Source organism: Echiichthys vipera (genome assembly GCF_963691815.1).
Source record: "Echiichthys vipera genome assembly, chromosome: 8".
Taxonomy (NCBI): Eukaryota; Metazoa; Chordata; class Actinopteri; order Perciformes; family Trachinidae; genus Echiichthys; species Echiichthys vipera.
The window spans coordinates 12,813,459-12,832,187 of NC_139833.1; the positions used below are offsets into that span (position 1 = coordinate 12,813,459).

The following is an 18,729-nucleotide window of genomic DNA, read 5'->3' on the forward strand; positions in this document are numbered from 1 at the left end:
GGGTCAGTCAATAGTGAGGTAAAACGTGTGGCGGTGGGAGGGGCCGAGACTTAAAGGGAGCAGAGAGGCAATCCAGCAGAGCACTTTCACTTTGAGCGGAGAGTGAGGACACACAGAGTGGCCAGAGGGAGAGACAGAGAAGAGGAGGCCAGTGCCTCTCCCGCTTTATCCATTAACCAGTTTCGAGGGAGAAAGGAGTGGTTCAAATTTGGCTGTTCAGGAAGATTCTAGGTCAGTAGTGAGAGGGGGAAAGGGAAAGACATATAGTAAAAAAGCAAAACAAAAGCTTTCATAGGAAAAGGCTCCAGCCACTCAGGCTTAAGTGGGAAAATCCAAAGTGAGAGAGCAGGATGGCGTGAGAGGATAAATGAGGCATTTATTGGAAAGTACCAAAAAGGACTCAAAAGGAAGGAATGTATAAGGGATGTCAACAAGAAGACTGAACCTCAAACGGTGAAGGAGAGGACACAGCATCGCACTCTGTGTCAAAGACCTCAAGAAACCACAGAGGAGGAAACTTTGCCTTTCACAGACTGACACAGAAACACGTCTGCAGAGTGATTGCCGTCAACAAGAGAAATGGAGAAGTGTCCATTCTTAGAAAGATAAAAGGATGTCACTGCCAGGTGAGAAACTAGAATTAACTGCTGGTGCTTTTTTTTGCAAACTTTAAAGTTTGTAGGGAAATAGTTGAATAGTTGAACTGGTTATTGTAAAGTCCTGTTTAATCAGTGAATCAAAACGGATTTGTTGTGCTACTTTGTTAGCATAGTATTTCCGGTGTCTTAATTCAATTAGAACTGTTGCAACAACTGGCCCTGTTTCATGTTGTTTTTCTGCAGAAATGGCTAATTGAGGCAGGAAATGATGTCATTGTTTTTAGTAGGTATGCAGTTTGAACAAGCTACAAAACCACAGAAAGTTTCCAGCAATTATCTGAATCTGTTCTGTCTTCTTCTTACTCATGCCTCTAACAGTTTTGCTGTTGCTATCACTCTTGACTGTCCGATGTGGTGGATGTGACTTTGACTGGGAAGGTGTGAAAAACATTAAAACAACTATCGATTCTAATCCGACTGGATTTGTAAGTTAAAAACCTTTGTTTTGTTGATAATTTTAATTGTAGTCCTTTCATTGTATCGGAAGTGTCTTCTCATATAGTGTCCTATATATACACACTGTATATAATATGTTCTCTTTCCAAACGTAGCCTATTTACTATCTTTAACAATGTTCAGTCAGCTGGCATAAAGAGGAGGTCAAAGGTGAAGATCTCACTCAAATGAATGAAAATAGAGCATAAATCAGCTCTGTTGGTTATCTGGTAACCTGCAAAGTTATCTGATGACAAACAGTGTTAACGACTGACATGTGTAGCTCTACAAAGTCAAGGGACTCAAATAGTGTGTAGCTTCAACTCAGTGGTTCTTGTTTTCTACATAAATGCATCGATATTGACAAACTCAATCACCATAACTCAGTATAGTAATCATTAAAGTATAAAATGCTAACTTATTTCAAAATCTGTGAGTGTATCGTCATCTTTTCCTTTGCTTGTTCTCTATTCCAGCGGACAGTATTTCCAAAAGACTACTATGTAGTGCACCGCTACACAAAAAGCATGCTCTGCAACACTGATCCGGTGAGTTGCTTATCAGATAAAAAGGGGAAGTGGAGTTTGATGTGCAATAAAAGGGTTTACAGTCTATGAGTTTGTCATAACATCTACCATCTGGTTTATTTAAAAGGATAATCATTAGCTTTTACCAAATCTTCAGCCACTACAACAGTCCATTGTAAATGTTTAGCACAATGATTGTTGTACTGCGTAGCCTTCAGTCTCACTTGTAATTGAGCAATTGATGTGGTGCTTGCGGTGATTTGTCACGTGTTTTGCGCAACAGATCTAACTTTGGGGGTTTGGTGTGTTGCTCTACCTTTCCCCTGCAGTGTTGTGTGTTCCCTGCTGCAGTAGTCCTGCTGAAGTCCTGGCATGTGCTCCTCGGAAACCTCTGGGACGAGCACCTAAATCACTCCTTCATCCTGGATCTAAAGCAGACACTGGATAAAATTATAAAAAAGAATAAAAATACAGAGGTAGGGTTTTTATCTCAAATACATCTTGATACCATGTTGCCTTATTTTTTATACGTCTTGTTTCACTCTGTATATCTGGTCCTTTCACATGTGATTGCTTCCTGCATTCATACTTAAATGTTAGGATTTATAAAAGTATGTTAAAAGAAGTCCTGAAGATCCTGTGACTGTGCCTTCTTCTTCTTCTTCTCCTCCTCCTCCTCCTCCTCCCTCTTCTTCTTCTTCTTCTTCTTCTCTTGGAAATCTTCATTCGTTCCTTGTTTTCTTGTCTCAGAGGTTCCAGGAAGAGACGGACCTGGCCCAATTCACCACATTGTCCTCCTCTCCTGAAGAACTCCTCAAGCTAACATCAGAACTTCTCACCCGATGGCTCGAGGTCGGGTGCTTACCTTCCATCGAAACCTGCACCCTGCCAACTTTGCCCCCCACTGTTGAGAGGAAGGACTACGGGCCGTCGAGGGCCAGACTCTTGACGACCCGAGCCATCAGCGGCGAGGAGGACGGACAGCCTGACGAGATGATAGACATTACATCACCTCTGTCCAGTGGTGGTCCTCCGTCCCTATCATATCCCACTTCTCTCTGGAGCCCCTTGCTATTCAGACTCTACTGGTGGTTGTTGCCATAGTAACTAAAAAAGGATCTTTTTTTTTTGATGATGATGATGATGCACACAAAATGCAAGACATTTCCTGGCACTGAATGTTTGTTTTCTTATATTTGTGTCTTTGTGTTTTTTAATGCAGCAAGCTTTGTTAATATGAAGTGACACGCACAGGTTGCATTTAATGTCCAAAGTTAGTTCACACAGCTAAGTGCTCCGTAAACAAACTGGTATCACAGATATAAAAGTATAGCCATTCTCTCTAGAGCAAGTCCCGAGCTCCAGCTAGCTATGCTCTTTATGCTAACCAGAGTTAAATGCTGAGCAAGCCAATGCACATAAGCCATCGTCTATTGATGTGGAATCCATCACTGTTTAAAATGAATGTCATGTAAATGTAAGATATTATAGTCTACGGGCGTTTACTTTTGTACATATTTGTAAATTAAAGACATTTAGATATATATATGCATCGTTAGTTTTTTGATATCCCAAATAAGCTTTATTTATTGCGGTCTATGTGGAAAGTAACCAATGACATTTAATCAAGTACTGTACAATGTTGAGGTACATATTTATGCTAGTTTCTACATCACAGCGTTTATTTGACAGCTGTAGCTAATGATTATGTTAGAGATATGATGCATTGTTATAAAGTCATTAAATGTAAAGGTAAAATGCTGACACTTTAATGCATCAACAGTACTAACAGAATTATAATAGGGCATTTTTCTGCCTCATATACTTTTAATATATTTTACAAACAATGCTTGCAAACATCAGTATCATTTTGACGGCTCAAGTAAAACATCTGTTTGTCGGTAAGAACATTTATTTATATTGTCATGGATTTTGTTTATGATTTTGCATTCCAGCAACATGACGGAGTTTATGTTAAGAGTCCACATTCATGTGAGCTCACCCATTACTGCTGGCTCTTTAAAAGAGTATTTCCCATTGTGCAAATGCTTACAACTATTTTGTAACTCTGATAAAAAATTGAGAGACGAGTTGCAGATGATAGAGGAATGCGCTCTGGATCCAACAGGACTTTAGAGATCTTCTGGCTCCTGTCAGGATCAATGCAAGAAATAAAAAAAGTCCACAATTTTGGTGCCCACACTTGCCCCTGCTTGTACACACCCACGCATGTAATGTGCACCATTGTCGTCACAGGATCCTCCTTGTTTCATAATCCTTAAAAAACAGAGGTATGTACCATTGGCCACTGTGGAAACAGACTTTTTGGCGTGCACCCCAAGCTTTCATTGAATTTTTTTCCCCTGAATCGATCAGAATTTGGAAGGATTGGACGAACTCACGATGAATGCACAAAGAGTTGGATCATTAAAGTGTCAGACGACAGTTTTGGACAAAGTAGGAAAACAAACATTAGGCCAAAGGCTGAAATTATATTCTCATGTGGACAGTGCACATGTCCAACTATTAAGGCTACTTAAAGGGGAACTGCACCCATTTTTCAAAAATTCCTGCATGTTGTTCTTGTGGTCTAAGACAGTCAAAAGCATGAACCACTCTCCAAAATCCAAAAACGAGAGTGCTAAAACTTCAGTCTGTGATAACAAGAATAAACAGTGACGCTGATCCATAGACAGTGAATTAGGAAAGATGTCGTAGATGTCAGGCAATTTTTCTGGGTTTACCTCCAGTGACAAAGGAAATAGCCTACATGATATTATATAAGTAACAGGTTAGCCACTGTTAACCATTCTGGCTGGTAACAACGCATTATGCCGTATTTTGTGCTTACGAACACCGTAGCGACATGTCTCACAAATGAGACAGAAGTGAGAATAATATAATATAATATTCCTGCAGCTTTGACCACTGTTGATGCCGGGCGCAGCCATGTTGGCGTTTGAGGTGGAGGTTCTTCCCCTTTGAAAAGAAGAACTTTACTGATCCCTCATTGGGGGAAATTCGTTTTTTACACTCTAATGTTTACACATTAAGTAACAGGCTACAGTGGTGAAAGAAGTACGCAAAGAAGTAATACCACACTGTAGAAATACTCGTCAACATGTACTTAAAATGCAAAAAGTTAAAGTTTCATTATGCAGAATGGTCCATTTCAGAATATTAGATTAGAATTATTAAGAGATTAATGTAAATATCACTTTAATGTTGCAGCTGGTAAAGGTAGATAATGGCTGATTTGATTTACTTTATATACTGCTGTGTAGCTTTATCTATAACATATCTTATTTCATTTGTTGATACTATTTGTATTCATAATCTGAATCTATAAAGTAACTAAGGTAATCAAATGAAAGTAGTGAAGTAGAACTTGAGTAAATGTATTTAGTTACTTTCCACCACTGTGTGCACATGTTGCATTCATTTCAATAAGTCATTTGACTCACTCAGAGGATGTGGGAGATCCTGTCCCGGGTCAGGACCCCAAAAGTGGAAATGATTCATACAAATGTTGTTATATGTGGAGAGGGGCAGACGGGTCTGAATATATGCACAAGTGAAATCAGTCTTGATTAACTAATGTTTTAAAGCATCGTAGTTTGAGCGATTTCCGAGACAGAAATATTTGCAAGTCTGATTTTTCCTGGCAGCAAGGAGGCAAGCGCCAAAAGGGGCCAGCTGAATTCCCGTAAACGGGGGAGAGAGAGAGAGAGAGAGAGAGAGAGGGAGAGGGAGAGAGAGAGAGAGAGAGTGAGAGAGAGCTAGAGAGCTAGAGAGCTAGAGAGAGAGAGAGAGAGAGAGAGAGAGAGAGAGAGAAAGAGAGACAGAGACAGAGGGAGAGATAGAGGGAGATAGAGGGAGAGAGAGAGAGAGAGAGAGAGAGAGAGACCAGGGGAGGGGGTGACAGTGCAGGGTGTTTAAACCACGTGGCCGCTCACATACCGGAAGTAAGGGAACTGTTTCTGCCAAGATGTCTGCCCCCGATGAAGACACGTTTGCCGAGGAAGGAGGCGACATGGAGGAGATGGACGCCGCCGGCAGCGACGATGATGAAGGAGTGGAGATGGAGGAGGACGGAGCGGACCCAGGAGAGGAGAAGAAGGTGTACGTGCCCGGGATGGAGCCGCTGAAGCCCGGAGAGGAGCTGGAGATGGACCGGTCCGCGTACCGCATGTACCACGAGTGTCAAACAGGCAAGTTAAAAACCAACTAACCTGTAAAAACATGTCAGGTCTTCTGCTCAGCTATGAACCATCCAGACCTCTCAGATCCTCTGGGACAGGTGTGATCTGTGACCCCAGAGGTAAAAGTAAACATGGAGAGGCAGCGTTGAGTTTGTATGCTCTAAATATCTGCAACAAACTTGCAGAAAACTGCAGGTCTGCTGCAACTCTTAGTTATTTTAGATAAAGACTGAAGACTTTTTCTGTTTGCTGCTGCTTTTCAGTAAACTGCACTCTAACTTCTGTAACTGCAACCATCTTTTATATGTTTTTAATTAAACTGCAATACTTTTATTTTTCCTCTGTGCCTTAGTGTAAATTTAAAATACTTAGAAAACCTGAATATAGTGTTCCTGTTAATCTTATATTTTTATATTTCCCCGTGTTTATACTGTTCATATTTTGTTCTATATTTTTCTACACTTTGTTGTTTCTTATTGATGCTTCCTCTGTATGCGCTATCCACTTTGCTGCTGTGAATAAGAAATGTCCCCTCTGTGGGACTAATAAAGGAATATCTTATCTTATTTCCCAGCTTGGGATCAATAAAGTATTTCTATTCTATTCTAAATTAACTTTTATGTTTTTTAAATGTATATGTTTTCTGTGTTTTTTCCCCCCAGTGCTTTTAATGTTTCATGTCAAGCACTTTGAATTTCCTTGTTGTTGTTGAATTGTGCTATGCAAATACACTTGCCTAGCCTAAGATAGACACACATGCTTTCTAAGCTGTCACCGTGCAGGAGCTGCAGCATCACTCTTGTGTTTGTGTGCAGGTGCTCCGTGTCTGAGCTTTGACGTCCTCAGAGATGGAGACGGAGACGGCAGGGAGCAGTTTCCTCTGTCCATGCTGCTCTGCTCGGGCACACAGGCGGACACAGCCATGAGCAACAGGTACAAACTAACTCATTAAAGCTGGGTTTGAGAGGTCGTGCTGGTATTATTTTAAAAAGCACATTTTTTTGTACCTTTTTTTTTTTTTTTTTTTTTTTTTTAAAAAGAGAATCAGTCCCAACACAAAAATAAATAAACAAAAATAAATAAATAAACAGCAGTGCATTAAGAAAATTATACCATACAAAACAAACAATTAAATTAACTGAATTTGAGACCAGAACACCATGTTTTTTAAGGATTGTAGTTACAGTGTTGCCATGGAGTTATAAATATTGGTATCCAGGCAACAGGGAGGAAGTATTCAGAAGGTTTAACTAATATTGTAAAAAAAAAAATTTGCACATGCGTGAAAAACAAACAATAATATTAACGTGATTAAATAAACTTTAACATCGTTTGTCTACAATAGGTTTTTGATTTTTAAAAACATTTCGTTCCAACACAAAACAGTATTTGGAAGTAACTGAAAAAACTTTAATGTGCCAAAGAGACACAGCAACTTTATCATATTATTGTCTTTCTGTGATAGGGACAATGACACGATAACTCTCCAGGATTAATGAGGTAAACTGAGTCCAGATGTTTACATAGAAGGAACATCCATCAGGTCTGAAGTGATGTATGAAGTCAATGCACAGATGATATTATTAGTATTATTATCATTATTATCATTACCAATGTATTGGAGACAAAAAGCTGTTTAATTATGTCTTAACATTCATATTACATTCTTGTCATATGAGGTGGATAATAGAGGTGTGATTTATTCCCATGTTAATGACAGCGTTCACATCCGTCGAGTTGACTGCTCAGTTGGCCGCGTGAGGCTAAAATTTACTGAAAACACCTGTGGGTGTTCAAGCTATTTAACAAGTAACAATACCACACCATTAAATACTCCATCACACATAAAAGTCCTGCATACAGAATTGTAAAAGTGACTCTTGAATGGAGTGAAATAGAAGTATAAAGTGGCAGGACATCAGTTATTCTGGATTTTGATAATTAGAGGCGTAGTGTTGAATTACTGTTGTTAATTTTAATTAATTGGTTGTTAATGGTTCTTTCCGTCCTCAGGGTGAAACAGACTAACACGTTTTTATATTTAAGAACACAGAGGGCTTCATGCAGCAACAGTCTCTAAAATGTATCTTTTCAATTTTCTGTTAAGGTAAAAAATAATAAGTCAATTCTAGATAGATATTCAAAGTTACAGCAGTTCAAATTACTCAAGTAGTAAGCAAGAAGTTTACAAAAAATATAAAAAAGAATTACAATATAGAGGAAAAATATGACGAGAATGTACAGTTGCGGTGAGTGAATTATAGCAAAAAGAAAATGTGTAAAAAATCTCTCTTTATTTATATATATATATATATATATATATATATATATATATATATATATATATATATATATAGTGTATGTGTGCAAGAATATTATTATTCTTTTTATTATATAAAAATGTACAAAAAATAAAAACTATAGCCATATATGCAATAACCTGAAGGAATGAGCTAATGGCCGTGCGCAGAGTGTGGCTGGAATCGTTCCTAACCACCCAAATCTGCCCTTGTGCCGAAGGATGAATCACACTTAATCATTTTTGTTTGTTAGCACATGGTTACGCCCCCTAAACATGTGAGGGCAGGTGTGTGAGGGCCGTGTGCACTCGCTCAGCTGGAGAGGTGCCATCAAAAAAAACCTTCAGCATTAGAGAAGTTGACCTGTTAAATAAACTGAAGCAAGGTAAACATGTTATTTTTCAGTACTGATGATACAGGAAAATAAAAAATCTATATAAATTAATAAAACCTATAATATTTTGATATATTAATATAATAATTCATAATAATCTGCGCAGAGAGAATAAATCTGACTTCACACTCCCCCCAGACAATATTTGCAAATAAATAAACTGAAAGCAAACATAATGTAAACACGTATGTAATAAATGTGTATGCACAATAAGTAAGTAATATATACACAGAGGTGTAAACAGTAAGTGTCATGTGATTTCCTTAAATGTATATTTCCTTGCATTGAACAATTTGTGGACTGTGAAAACGTGCTTTCTGATCTTGGTAAGAATGCTCTTGATCACTCTGCACTCTTTACTGCAAAGGAGCAAAATTAAGAAAATATTGATTAATCCCAGAAACCAATGGGTACTAACAAAATAGGAACAAATCGTAGATACGAACAAAAATAAGAGTAAATGTGTTTGTATATAGTTTATTGATTTGAAATCTTTAACACTGTAATGAGTCAGTGTTTCATGAAAGGTTAATTAACAGGAAAGCCTTAACAACCATATAGACAGCATACCATCAACACTCTCCTATCCCTTTTTTATCATAATTTTGGAGTATTGACAATACTAATAACTAATATATAGTATAAATAAGTGTTTTCTGTATATATAGTAGTGCTTACATGCAGTTTAACTGTGCTCTTACAGGTGTCACTGACAGAACATGTTAGTTTTTGTTGCAGAGGTAGAAACAGAAGAAAAGTTTCAACGGCAGATTGTTTTCACACCAAGGCATAAATCTCAGTGCAGTTGGGTTTTGGTTGTGCACAGTTTCAGTTCTGTTTTGACTCCACATCAAATCAAGAGTAGGGGATTTTCCTCTTTCAAAGGTTAAAGAAAAAATTAACTAAAGTTGTTAAGATTATTTTGCTTCATACTGAAAGTCAGCACTTGACAACAGACGTATCTTTTAAGTAGTTTGTCATATTCTGCAAGTGTCTGGTGATTTGACATCTACGTGCGCTTAAGTGCATAATTTTACTCTTGTAGACTTCTCGTCATACGCATGACTAACCTTCATGGAACAGAGAAAGACAAAGAGGGGGAAGAAAGCAGCGATGAGGAAAGTGACGACGATGAGGAGGACGAAGACAAGAAGCCCCAGATGGAGCTGGCCATGATGCCTCACTATGGAGGGATCAACAGAGTCAGGGTATGTTGTGTATCAGTTTTTAGGCAGACATGTATGTAAACTTAGCCATTATGTCAGAAACCTTTCTTATGACTGACTTGGCTTCTGAATCTCCAGGTGACCCGACGCGGAGAGCAGTCATTGGCTGCTGTCTGGTCAGAGAAGGGACAGGTAGAAATATTTGACCTCCAACCTCAGCTGGAAGCCGTGCACAGTTCTGCTGCTATGGCAACTTTCATCAAACAGGAGAAGGAAGCCACACCTCTCTTCAGCTTCTCAGGACACATGACTGAAGGCTTTGCTGTTGATTGGTCACCTACAGTACCTGGTAAGTTCCTCCTTTACCTGCAAGGCAGTTTGCAGATATGAAACCAAGACAAACTCATATACATTCTGGCCTCTGTAACACTTTAGATTAACCATGGGAGACCACCATACATAGTGGCCTATACATCAAAGTTGCTGTTGTGTTTTCACACTACCTTACCGGCGACGGGGGGGGGGGGGGGGGGTGTCACACACTACTACATCTTCCACTGGGGGGACTCTCTGCGTCTTGTCTCTGAACTGCATATTGTCACGAAAATACACGCAAGAAGTGACACAAGACGTGATGTAATGCCGTGCATGAGACAGGATTTTTTATGTCTGTCAGAAACAACCTCTCTCTTTTTGCTGGCTGATTTGCAGCGATAAAAAGAGAAATAAAGGTGTTGTCGTCAGCATGCAAAAAAAGTGGCCTGTTTCCACAGGTCTTTACTATTTATAGCCTGTTTTCTCTAGGTAGACCGGCAACTTAGGGCTGTGTTGCAATAGCAACACAAACCGTATAGTTCCCCTTGATACAGGTGAAGTTCCTTTACTTGATCCATGGCTCAACTTTCTACCAAATTAAATTTAAACTAGGGGTATTCAGCTAAATATGAAACAAACAAACAGGGTCGAAAATGTAACCTCCTTAGCAGAGGTTAAACAAACATTATAGTAATGCAGTAACTTTGCAGTAATGTATCGGATGCACATGTTGTATTTGAAGAGGCTACAATGTGCACAACCACAAATAATAAAATTGTAACAAATTGGATGGCACTCAAATTGGATCCCTCATAAGGAGTCATGAAAGCACAATAAAACGGGGGGCATACGTGAACTACTGGAATTGGATTGGAATCAGATGTTTTAACCTTCAATTATCAGACTTCATCTTAAATATGTATACTACTGTTCAAAAGTTTTTGGCTACCGAGGTGAGGTTGTGGAAGACATTTTCATGTCACAGGTCACCATGGCAAGACTGAGCACAGCAACAATACACAAGGTAGTTATACAGCATCAGCAAAGTCTCTTCAAACACAGATTTCAAAGCAGACTGGGGTTCCAATGTGTGCTGCTCAAACTTTTTTGAAGAACAAAGAAACTGCCATCGTTGAGGATCGTAGTCACAGTGATCGTCCAAGGATTCTTAATGCAGCAGATGAAAGACACATCAAGCATATTTTCCTTTAACATTGGAAGATGTCTAGCAGTGCCATCAGATCAGGACTGGCAGAAACCAGTGGGACCCAGGTCCACCCATCTACTGTCCTGAGGAGTCTGGCCAGAAGTGGTCTTCATGGAAGAGTTGTAGCCAAAAAGCCAAACCTCTGACGTGGAAACAAGGCCAAGAGACTCAACTATGCACAAAATTATAGGAACTGGGGTACAGAAAAATGGCAGAAGGGTCTCTGGACTGATGAGTGTCTACAGTGAATCATGGTGGAGGTTCCTTGCAAGTTTGGGGCTGCATTTCTGCAAATGGAGTTGGAGATTTGGTCACGATTAATGGTCCTCAATGAGAAATACAGGCAGATACTTGTCCATCATGTTATACCATCAGGGAGGCGTGTGATTGGCCCCAAATGTATTCTGCAGCAGGACAACGATCCCAAACATACAGCCAATGTCATTAAGTGCTATCTTCAGCGTAAAGAAGAAAAAAAAACAAGGATTTGAGGAAGCCTACGTCCACAGAAGCTCTGTGGTTAATTCTCCAAGATGTTTGGAACAACATACGAGCCGAGTTCCTTCGAAAACTGTGTGCAAGTGTACCTAGAAGAAATTATGCTGTTTTGAAGGTGGTCGCACCAAATATTGATGTAGGTTTCTCTTCTGTTCAGTCACTGCATGTTGATAATTGATGAAAATAAACTATAAACACTTCCATTCTTGAAAGCATTCTTAGTTTACAGCATTTTTTCACAGCTGCAGTACAGTAGTGTAGATAGTTAGGCTTTTACACAACTGTCAAAGTTCTGTTTGGTACAAGCTCTTGATTCGCCATGTTCACAATTACAGATGAGGTGAAGTCTAATAGCATAGATGTGTGCATCTGTCAACCAAAAGCTAAAAAAGTGTACTTCATTAACAGGTCGTCTTGTCAGTGGAGACTGCAAAAAGAACATCCACGTGTGGGAGCCGCAAGAGGGAGGGACTTCATGGAAGATTGACCAACGACCTTTCAGCTCCCACAGCAAGTCCGTGGAGGATCTGCAGTGGTCCCCCACAGAAGCCACAGTACGTCTGTTGGAAAATAGTGACAGCGGATCACACTGAGGTGCCCTATATGGTGCTTTACCAGGCAGCACGTTGCAGTGTTTAGTGTCTTCTCACTGATAGATCATCCTCTGTTAAAGATTGTTTGTCACTGCGGTTTTACAAGTAGAGCCGTGTGAAACCCTTTCACTGGGAGGTCACATTAAAGAAAAACAGTAAATATGAGACATAATAAAGACATTAATCCCCTACAAGGGCCACAGTGCTGACCTCAGCTAGAAAAGCTATAGCATATATTTAGGTTGCGTTTAGGTCTGCACAATATGGGGAAAACATCTAATTGCGACTATTCTGGCGTACATTGCAATTGTGATATGATTCACAATATTTGAAGGAGTTATCATTTTCATTGAAAAATATACTAAAAGTCATCAGGATTTTGTGAGGATGTGAACCAAACAAGGACCTTTTCTGAATTCTTAAGAGTTGTAGGCCTCGACATCCCTGCAGCCCCACAATAGTGTGTATATCGTGCATATTTTTCCTAGATTTGGATATTGCAATTGTCCATATTGCGATCTCATGCAGCCTTGGCTGATTCAGAGGCAGAGGATTAATTTCTCCTCAGGGTGTTATAATGTCACCTCTCTTAGCAGCTCACCTGTGATTAACAGGTGTTTGGATGGTAGAACGGATGTGTGGGGGAGGAGAGTGAATGACTGGAATGGATGAAACTATGTTTACTTCACCTGTTCTCACTCTTAACTATGTGCTGTATAACTCACACTCTTGTCACTAAGAAGAACAGACTTAAATGTGCAATTTAAAACGTCATCAAACTAGTTTTTTGGTATGTGGATGTGAATCCTGCAGCCTCACATGGGTGGTTACCTTTTTGCCTCTGAGTGTACACTGTTTGTCCAACCTACAGAAACTGCTGTTGACGGTAATTTCTCAACAAGGTTTGCAAACGGCATTAAACACATTTCGAACATGGAAAGCCCAACTGTCACACACTAAAAATAGGGAACGGAGAAATGTACAGCAGGGAATTCAGTAAAGTTCCTTGTTTGGGAGGTAGAATTAGTATAAATCTGATCTGAAGGTTCAAATCTCAGAATCTGTTCTCTCTCGTTTGCCACAGGTTTTTGCATCTTGTTCTGTGGATCAGTCTATTCGTATCTGGGATATCCGTGCCCCGCCCAATTCAATGCTTGCAGCCAATGAAGCTCACTCATCAGACATCAATGTGATCAGCTGGAACCGGAGTGAACCATTCATCCTGTCGGGAGGGGACGACGGGCTTCTGAAAGTCTGGGACCTTCGACAGTTTAAGGTAAAAAAACAACAGTTTAAATTGCCATCTAAAATCAGCAACTTTATTAGTAATTATTCAACTCATGCGAGATAATTCAGTTCAGCTATGAGTTATCTCTTATTAATGTATGACGCAAAGTGAAGATCTTATAGTTTGATCCGTCATCACAACAAAGTAACCCTCTGTTAGTGCTACAAGACAATCAGTGCTTGTTTTATTACACCATCAGATAAACGAACACCTTCGCAATTCAGCTCCACCTAACTAATAACATTTATTCCATCTTGAGCCTGTTACATAATAGTGTCATTACCACAGTCACCTACCTCCTAATACAGGAGTCCATCTTTAACTCTCTAAAGCCTACATAGACAAAGAAACGCCTGGACGTAGTTTTATATTTTTGCCACATCTGAGTTTATTCTTTCAGTCAGTATGAAGTGTCATACTTGACAAGATTCAGGCCCCAGCCTATTTCCTGTCTGTCCTATATAATAAAAGGCTTGAAAACTGCCCACAAAAAATCTTTAAAACACACTCCTACACCCGGTCAAATTCTTGTTGAAACATGTGAGAACCAGTCATCATGTTCAAGGATTCATGCTTCTGTAGCCTGATACCGTACGGGATGAACAGCTGTCACACCTCTTCTCCTACCTGTACCTGTAGACTGGACGGCCTGTGGCGAACTTCAAGCAGCACAGCGCTCCCATCACGTCAGTGGAGTGGAGCCCCGCGGACTCGAGCGTGTTCGCCGCTTCGGGAGCGGACGACGTCGTCAGCCAGTGGGATCTGTCAGTGGAGTCGTGCGACGTGGGCGCCAGGGTGGAGGGGGTGAAGGACTTACCCCCTCAGCTGCTGTTCCTGCACCAGGGCCAGTCGGAGATCAAGGAGATCCACTGGCACCCGCAGATACCTGGTGTGATGATCTCCACGGCTCTGTCCGGATTCAACGTGTTCCGGACAATATCTGTGTAGTGTGTGTGTGTGTGTGTCTGTGTGCGCTTGAGAGAGTGATTTTTGAATTTACATGAGTAGTAGGCTACACAGTTAATGTGTAAACTGTTTCCTCATAAAGGAATAATGTACATAACTCTAAATAGCTGTGTAGGTCGTTTTCTTGGCCAACATCGGCGCCATATGGTGTTATAATCTTCTGTTGAACTTTGAGTCTGTATGTTTTACAGATGTGCAAACTATTTTAGGCATTCCCTTTCGTATGCTTAAAATAAAATGTAAAAAGCTGCTCTGCTTTTTGATTTATAATGGAGGAAAGCACAGACTTACTTTATTACAGGAAGTGGCTATACATAAAAGGATCTTTAGATTCACACTGAATTCTTTACGTTCTTTTCCCCCACAGGAGACATTTCCAAAGAAAATACAAATCACAGCCAAGTCTGATGAATGTTGCAAAATCCCAATAATTGTTTTATTTTCACTATAATTAAACCACAGGATGACACGTGTTTAAACCAGCATTTTCAACAGATGAGCATATTGGTATCTCCCTTTTACAGCATTATGAAATAAAATAGTTGTTTTTTTTCAAAAATACAAGCCAAAGACAGAAATACACAACTGGTCCTGATTTACAGCTCACCCTTTAGGTCCCATGATTGCCTTAGCATTGTAGTATTAGTCCAGCCCCCACAGCCCAAAGAAAAGCTTTGGTAACTTGAAAACATGCTGAATAACTGCACTATGAAAACAAAATGTGTTTAAACGGATCTGAACCAGAGAAACTGTCAGAGTTGGAATGTGACAAATTCACAGTAGTTAACGAAACAAACACAGGATAAGTTTTAGTTTCTGAAAGTCTCTGGGAATCGTTTATAAAGCTTTTCAAATGCAATAAAACACCAAAAGAAGACACTGAGATTGTAATAAACATGCAATATGAGAAATAATTAAGACATTGATATAGCACATGTATGATAATGTAAGAATACAGCTCTCTTTAAGGCACTAACGTAAAGCTCAACAAACACCTGTATTGTATAAGAACAAATTAACAATGCAAGCGTCGTTAATTTAGGCTGTTTCATAGCAAAGCTTCCAGGTGAAAGAAATCAAAGTGCTACAACCCTTTCACTGTAATAACCTCAGTGTCACATCGTTTTTTCTGATCAAAATGTCTGTAAATCCGTCACCCTCACAGATAAAACATAAAATGTCTTTTCCAGTTGAGCGACGTCGTCGAACTGTAAATCTTTATTTTAAAAAATCCAGTTTGCATTCTGTTTAAAAGGCTCCCATTTAAACGACACTGACATGAGTTTAGGAAAATACAATATACTTAATTTACTTGACAGCAAAGATCTGTGTTCAAGGGGAAACTGTACCTGTCCCCTATTATAGACCGATTTCATCGTCAAACTCATCTTCAAATGTGTATCCTCGTCCTTCCTCCTCCTCCTCCTCCTCTTCTGATTCAGTCTCTGAGTGGCAGCTGTCGACCCTCCTCCTGTCCAATGGGGCGACTCCTTCATACTCCGAGCTATGCGACGAGGCCGGGCTAGGTGGCAAATCAACTTTGTGATTGGTGAACTCTGTGTCACCTCCGCCGACCGTGCTCTCGCCCTCGCCCCTCGTTGGACTACGACACGCCGGCTTAGCCTCGTCCTGGAAGTCAAACCCTTGACCCTCTTCCTCTTCAGACGCTTGGCGAATTATCTCCTCCCGTTTGTCACTGAACCGCACTTTGGGTCGTAACCCCTTTGGCTTGATCCCATTCCCATCTGGTATCCTGCTGTCTCCCACCTGGTTTCCATCCATCCCGAACGAGTTCTTCCCGTTCAGCTCATTCTGCATGTTCACAGACATCTCCGTGGGCCCTTTCCCCTGCTTTGTTTCCATCGTGGATGTGCCACTTTTGGGATTGAACACGTTCTCCTCGAGCCCCAAACCGTCCATCACCCCTAGTACGTCCCCCAGCATCGACGGGCCAAGATCCAGGTCCAGGTCGAATGAAGATACTGACTCAGAGTGCTGAAGCTCATTGTTCTGCGGGCTTCCTGGAGCATCTGAATGAAGATCGCTGTGGTTGACTTCCACCTGAGGGTCAGCATCCGGCAACGCCCCCGGATCAGGGGTGGACTGACTCGGGCCAAGAGTGGACAGGAAGGAGGTGTCTCCGAAGGCGTCGCCTCCCCTCCCAATGTGCATGGTGTGGCGAAAGTCACCCAGTGGGGCTGAGATCATGGTGGGGTCCAGGCGCGGTGCCCGGGTGGATTTGTGCAGCGGCATGACTGTGGATAGATTAAAGAAGAGGGGAGGAATAAGGGAAACTGGGAGATAATGCTTATTTACATATATACAACACTTGAAATAAGGGATCGACCGATATGGATATTTCAGGGCGGATGCTGATATCGATTTCTTTTCATCAGCCTTAACCGATGACCGATACGGACTGCAGCCGATATTTGGAGCCGATACTACTTTTGCAACCTCGATTTACATCATAAAAATTACACAAAGATGATTACAAATGTTACATGTCTCAATTTTTTTTTAAAAAGGAACGACAATTGAACTTAAAACAGGCGTCTCCAGCAACACGGAGCTGCCTTCGGACGCCTGTATGTAAATAATGATGGGCAAAAACTATCGGCGAACGCAGCACGGATATATCGGCTGATAATATCGGCCGGCCGATGTGTCGGTCTATCACTACTTGAAATGAGACAACATAAGACAAAAATTCTGCAGGAAGCTGTAAATTCTGGAGCCCACCAAGTCCAGCCTCCTCCTGATAAGACAGGGCAGCGTCAACACTTCACCATGTTGTGCAACTTGTGGGACACCAATGAGCATTTTGGCACTGGTGCCTCTGTGAAGGCCATGCTGAGACTTGTACTTGAAACACACTCCTGCAACGCTAGCACATACTTTTCTCTGCCCTCAGGGGTGTGTGCGGACAAAAACAAGACTGTAACTTTCTCTACAAAAAAAAACACAACAAAAAAGAAAGAACCTGTAACAGTAAAGACATTGAGCTGTGCTACTTTGATGGGTATTAAATGTAGATTTCAGCAGGAAAGGGCAACAATTTAAGTTAATGATTATTACAGTAAAGTGGATGCCAGCATTGCCCCTTATATTTGATAATGTATTACAGGCTAAACCACATTTATGACAGTTTATTGTCAAACATTGAAGACCAGATTTAAGAAGTCATTCTTGTGTGTGTTAGATGAGAGGGGAGGGGGCTCACGGGCCCACCCCAACCCCTCAAAACTTCCCAGTAATAATTAAAAGTAAATGCTTTATCATATTAGTTAAATGTATAATTTATAACGTATGCGAGGAGCACGCGAGGGTTACACATATTGACAAAGCAGTTAAATGATCAATGTAAAAGTGATCAATAGAGCTGAGTGAGCGTCACGGACACAGTGAAAGTATGGAAAACTCACTTTAAAGAGGATATTCTGGTCTTCCGATGGCTCGCTCTTCACTATCCAACTCTTTCATCTGGCTTTTTTTGACTTTCCCTTCCCCTCGCGACTTTTTCCCTCGCTCTTTCTTTTTTCTCGCCGTCGTTCGTCTGTGTGTGAATTTCCTTTTTCTTTTTTCTTTCCAAAGGGATGGGCATGGAGCGAGGAAGTGACGCGACACTTACTGGGGCGCATTGGAGGCGCTGGATCAGCTTCACCACACGCTGTGAAAATCAACACATTTTATTAATTAAGCAACAGGATGTGGGTCCGTGGAAGTGTATTTGCTTTATTTGTGACTTTACTGGATACATTGATCTATATTTTATTTATTTATTTACTTGGTTTGCTTTTATTTTATGCTATTTTAACATGTTATTGTCTTTTTTTTTGTGTTGGTAAAGTCAAATATGCTGTTTCCTTTTTCTATTTGCTGAAAGAAATCAGTGAATGTTCAACTGGGGGAGAAAGTTGATATGAATGAGGGCTTGAATATCCAGTTAAAAGGTCTAAAATGATAATAATGTCAACTTTAATTTTATGTCTGTATGAAATAATAGGACTGTAGTCTGGATAGAAATACTGAGATCTTGAGTCAAAGTTAATATCAACAAGTGATTTACTAAAATGTTTATTTTATTTTGTTTTAATTGAATTTATTAAATTAGATGTTCAGTTATATGCAAGCATATCTGCACGCTCTATTTAAAGGGAAATGCTAGCAATATCCTCT

At 40.3% G+C, this 18,729-nt stretch overlaps 3 protein-coding genes across 3 annotated transcripts; 2 read left to right on the top strand and 1 right to left on the bottom strand.

Moving 5' to 3' along the window:
• Nucleotides 1–111: 111 nt before the first annotated feature.
• On the top strand, nucleotides 112–3,216 carry LOC310951128 (uncharacterized protein). Its single transcript, XM_083919228.1, has 5 exons — nucleotides 112–626; nucleotides 978–1,084; nucleotides 1,571–1,642; nucleotides 1,951–2,097; nucleotides 2,372–3,216. The coding sequence occupies exons 1-5, from the start codon at nucleotides 614–616 to the stop codon at nucleotides 2,723–2,725; spliced, it is 693 nt and encodes a 230-aa protein (XP_083775354.1). The 5' UTR covers nucleotides 112–613; the 3' UTR covers nucleotides 2,726–3,216.
• A 2,344-nt stretch (nucleotides 3,217–5,560) lies between these two features.
• grwd1 (glutamate-rich WD repeat containing 1) lies at nucleotides 5,561–14,711 on the top strand. Its single transcript, XM_083919042.1, has 7 exons — nucleotides 5,561–5,832; nucleotides 6,639–6,756; nucleotides 9,563–9,725; nucleotides 9,822–10,032; nucleotides 12,112–12,257; nucleotides 13,381–13,572; nucleotides 14,224–14,711. The coding sequence occupies exons 1-7, from the start codon at nucleotides 5,610–5,612 to the stop codon at nucleotides 14,530–14,532; spliced, it is 1,362 nt and encodes a 453-aa protein (XP_083775168.1). The 5' UTR covers nucleotides 5,561–5,609; the 3' UTR covers nucleotides 14,533–14,711.
• A 249-nt stretch (nucleotides 14,712–14,960) lies between these two features.
• Nucleotides 14,961–18,133, bottom strand: cdc42ep5 (CDC42 effector protein (Rho GTPase binding) 5). The gene is made up of 2 exons (XM_083917739.1): nucleotides 17,976–18,133; nucleotides 14,961–16,805 (listed from the first exon to the last, which is right to left on the bottom strand). The coding sequence occupies exon 2, from the start codon at nucleotides 16,801–16,803 to the stop codon at nucleotides 15,910–15,912; it is 894 nt and encodes a 297-aa protein (XP_083773865.1). The 5' UTR covers nucleotides 16,804–16,805; nucleotides 17,976–18,133; the 3' UTR covers nucleotides 14,961–15,909.
• Between the last annotated feature and the right edge of the window lie 596 nt (nucleotides 18,134–18,729).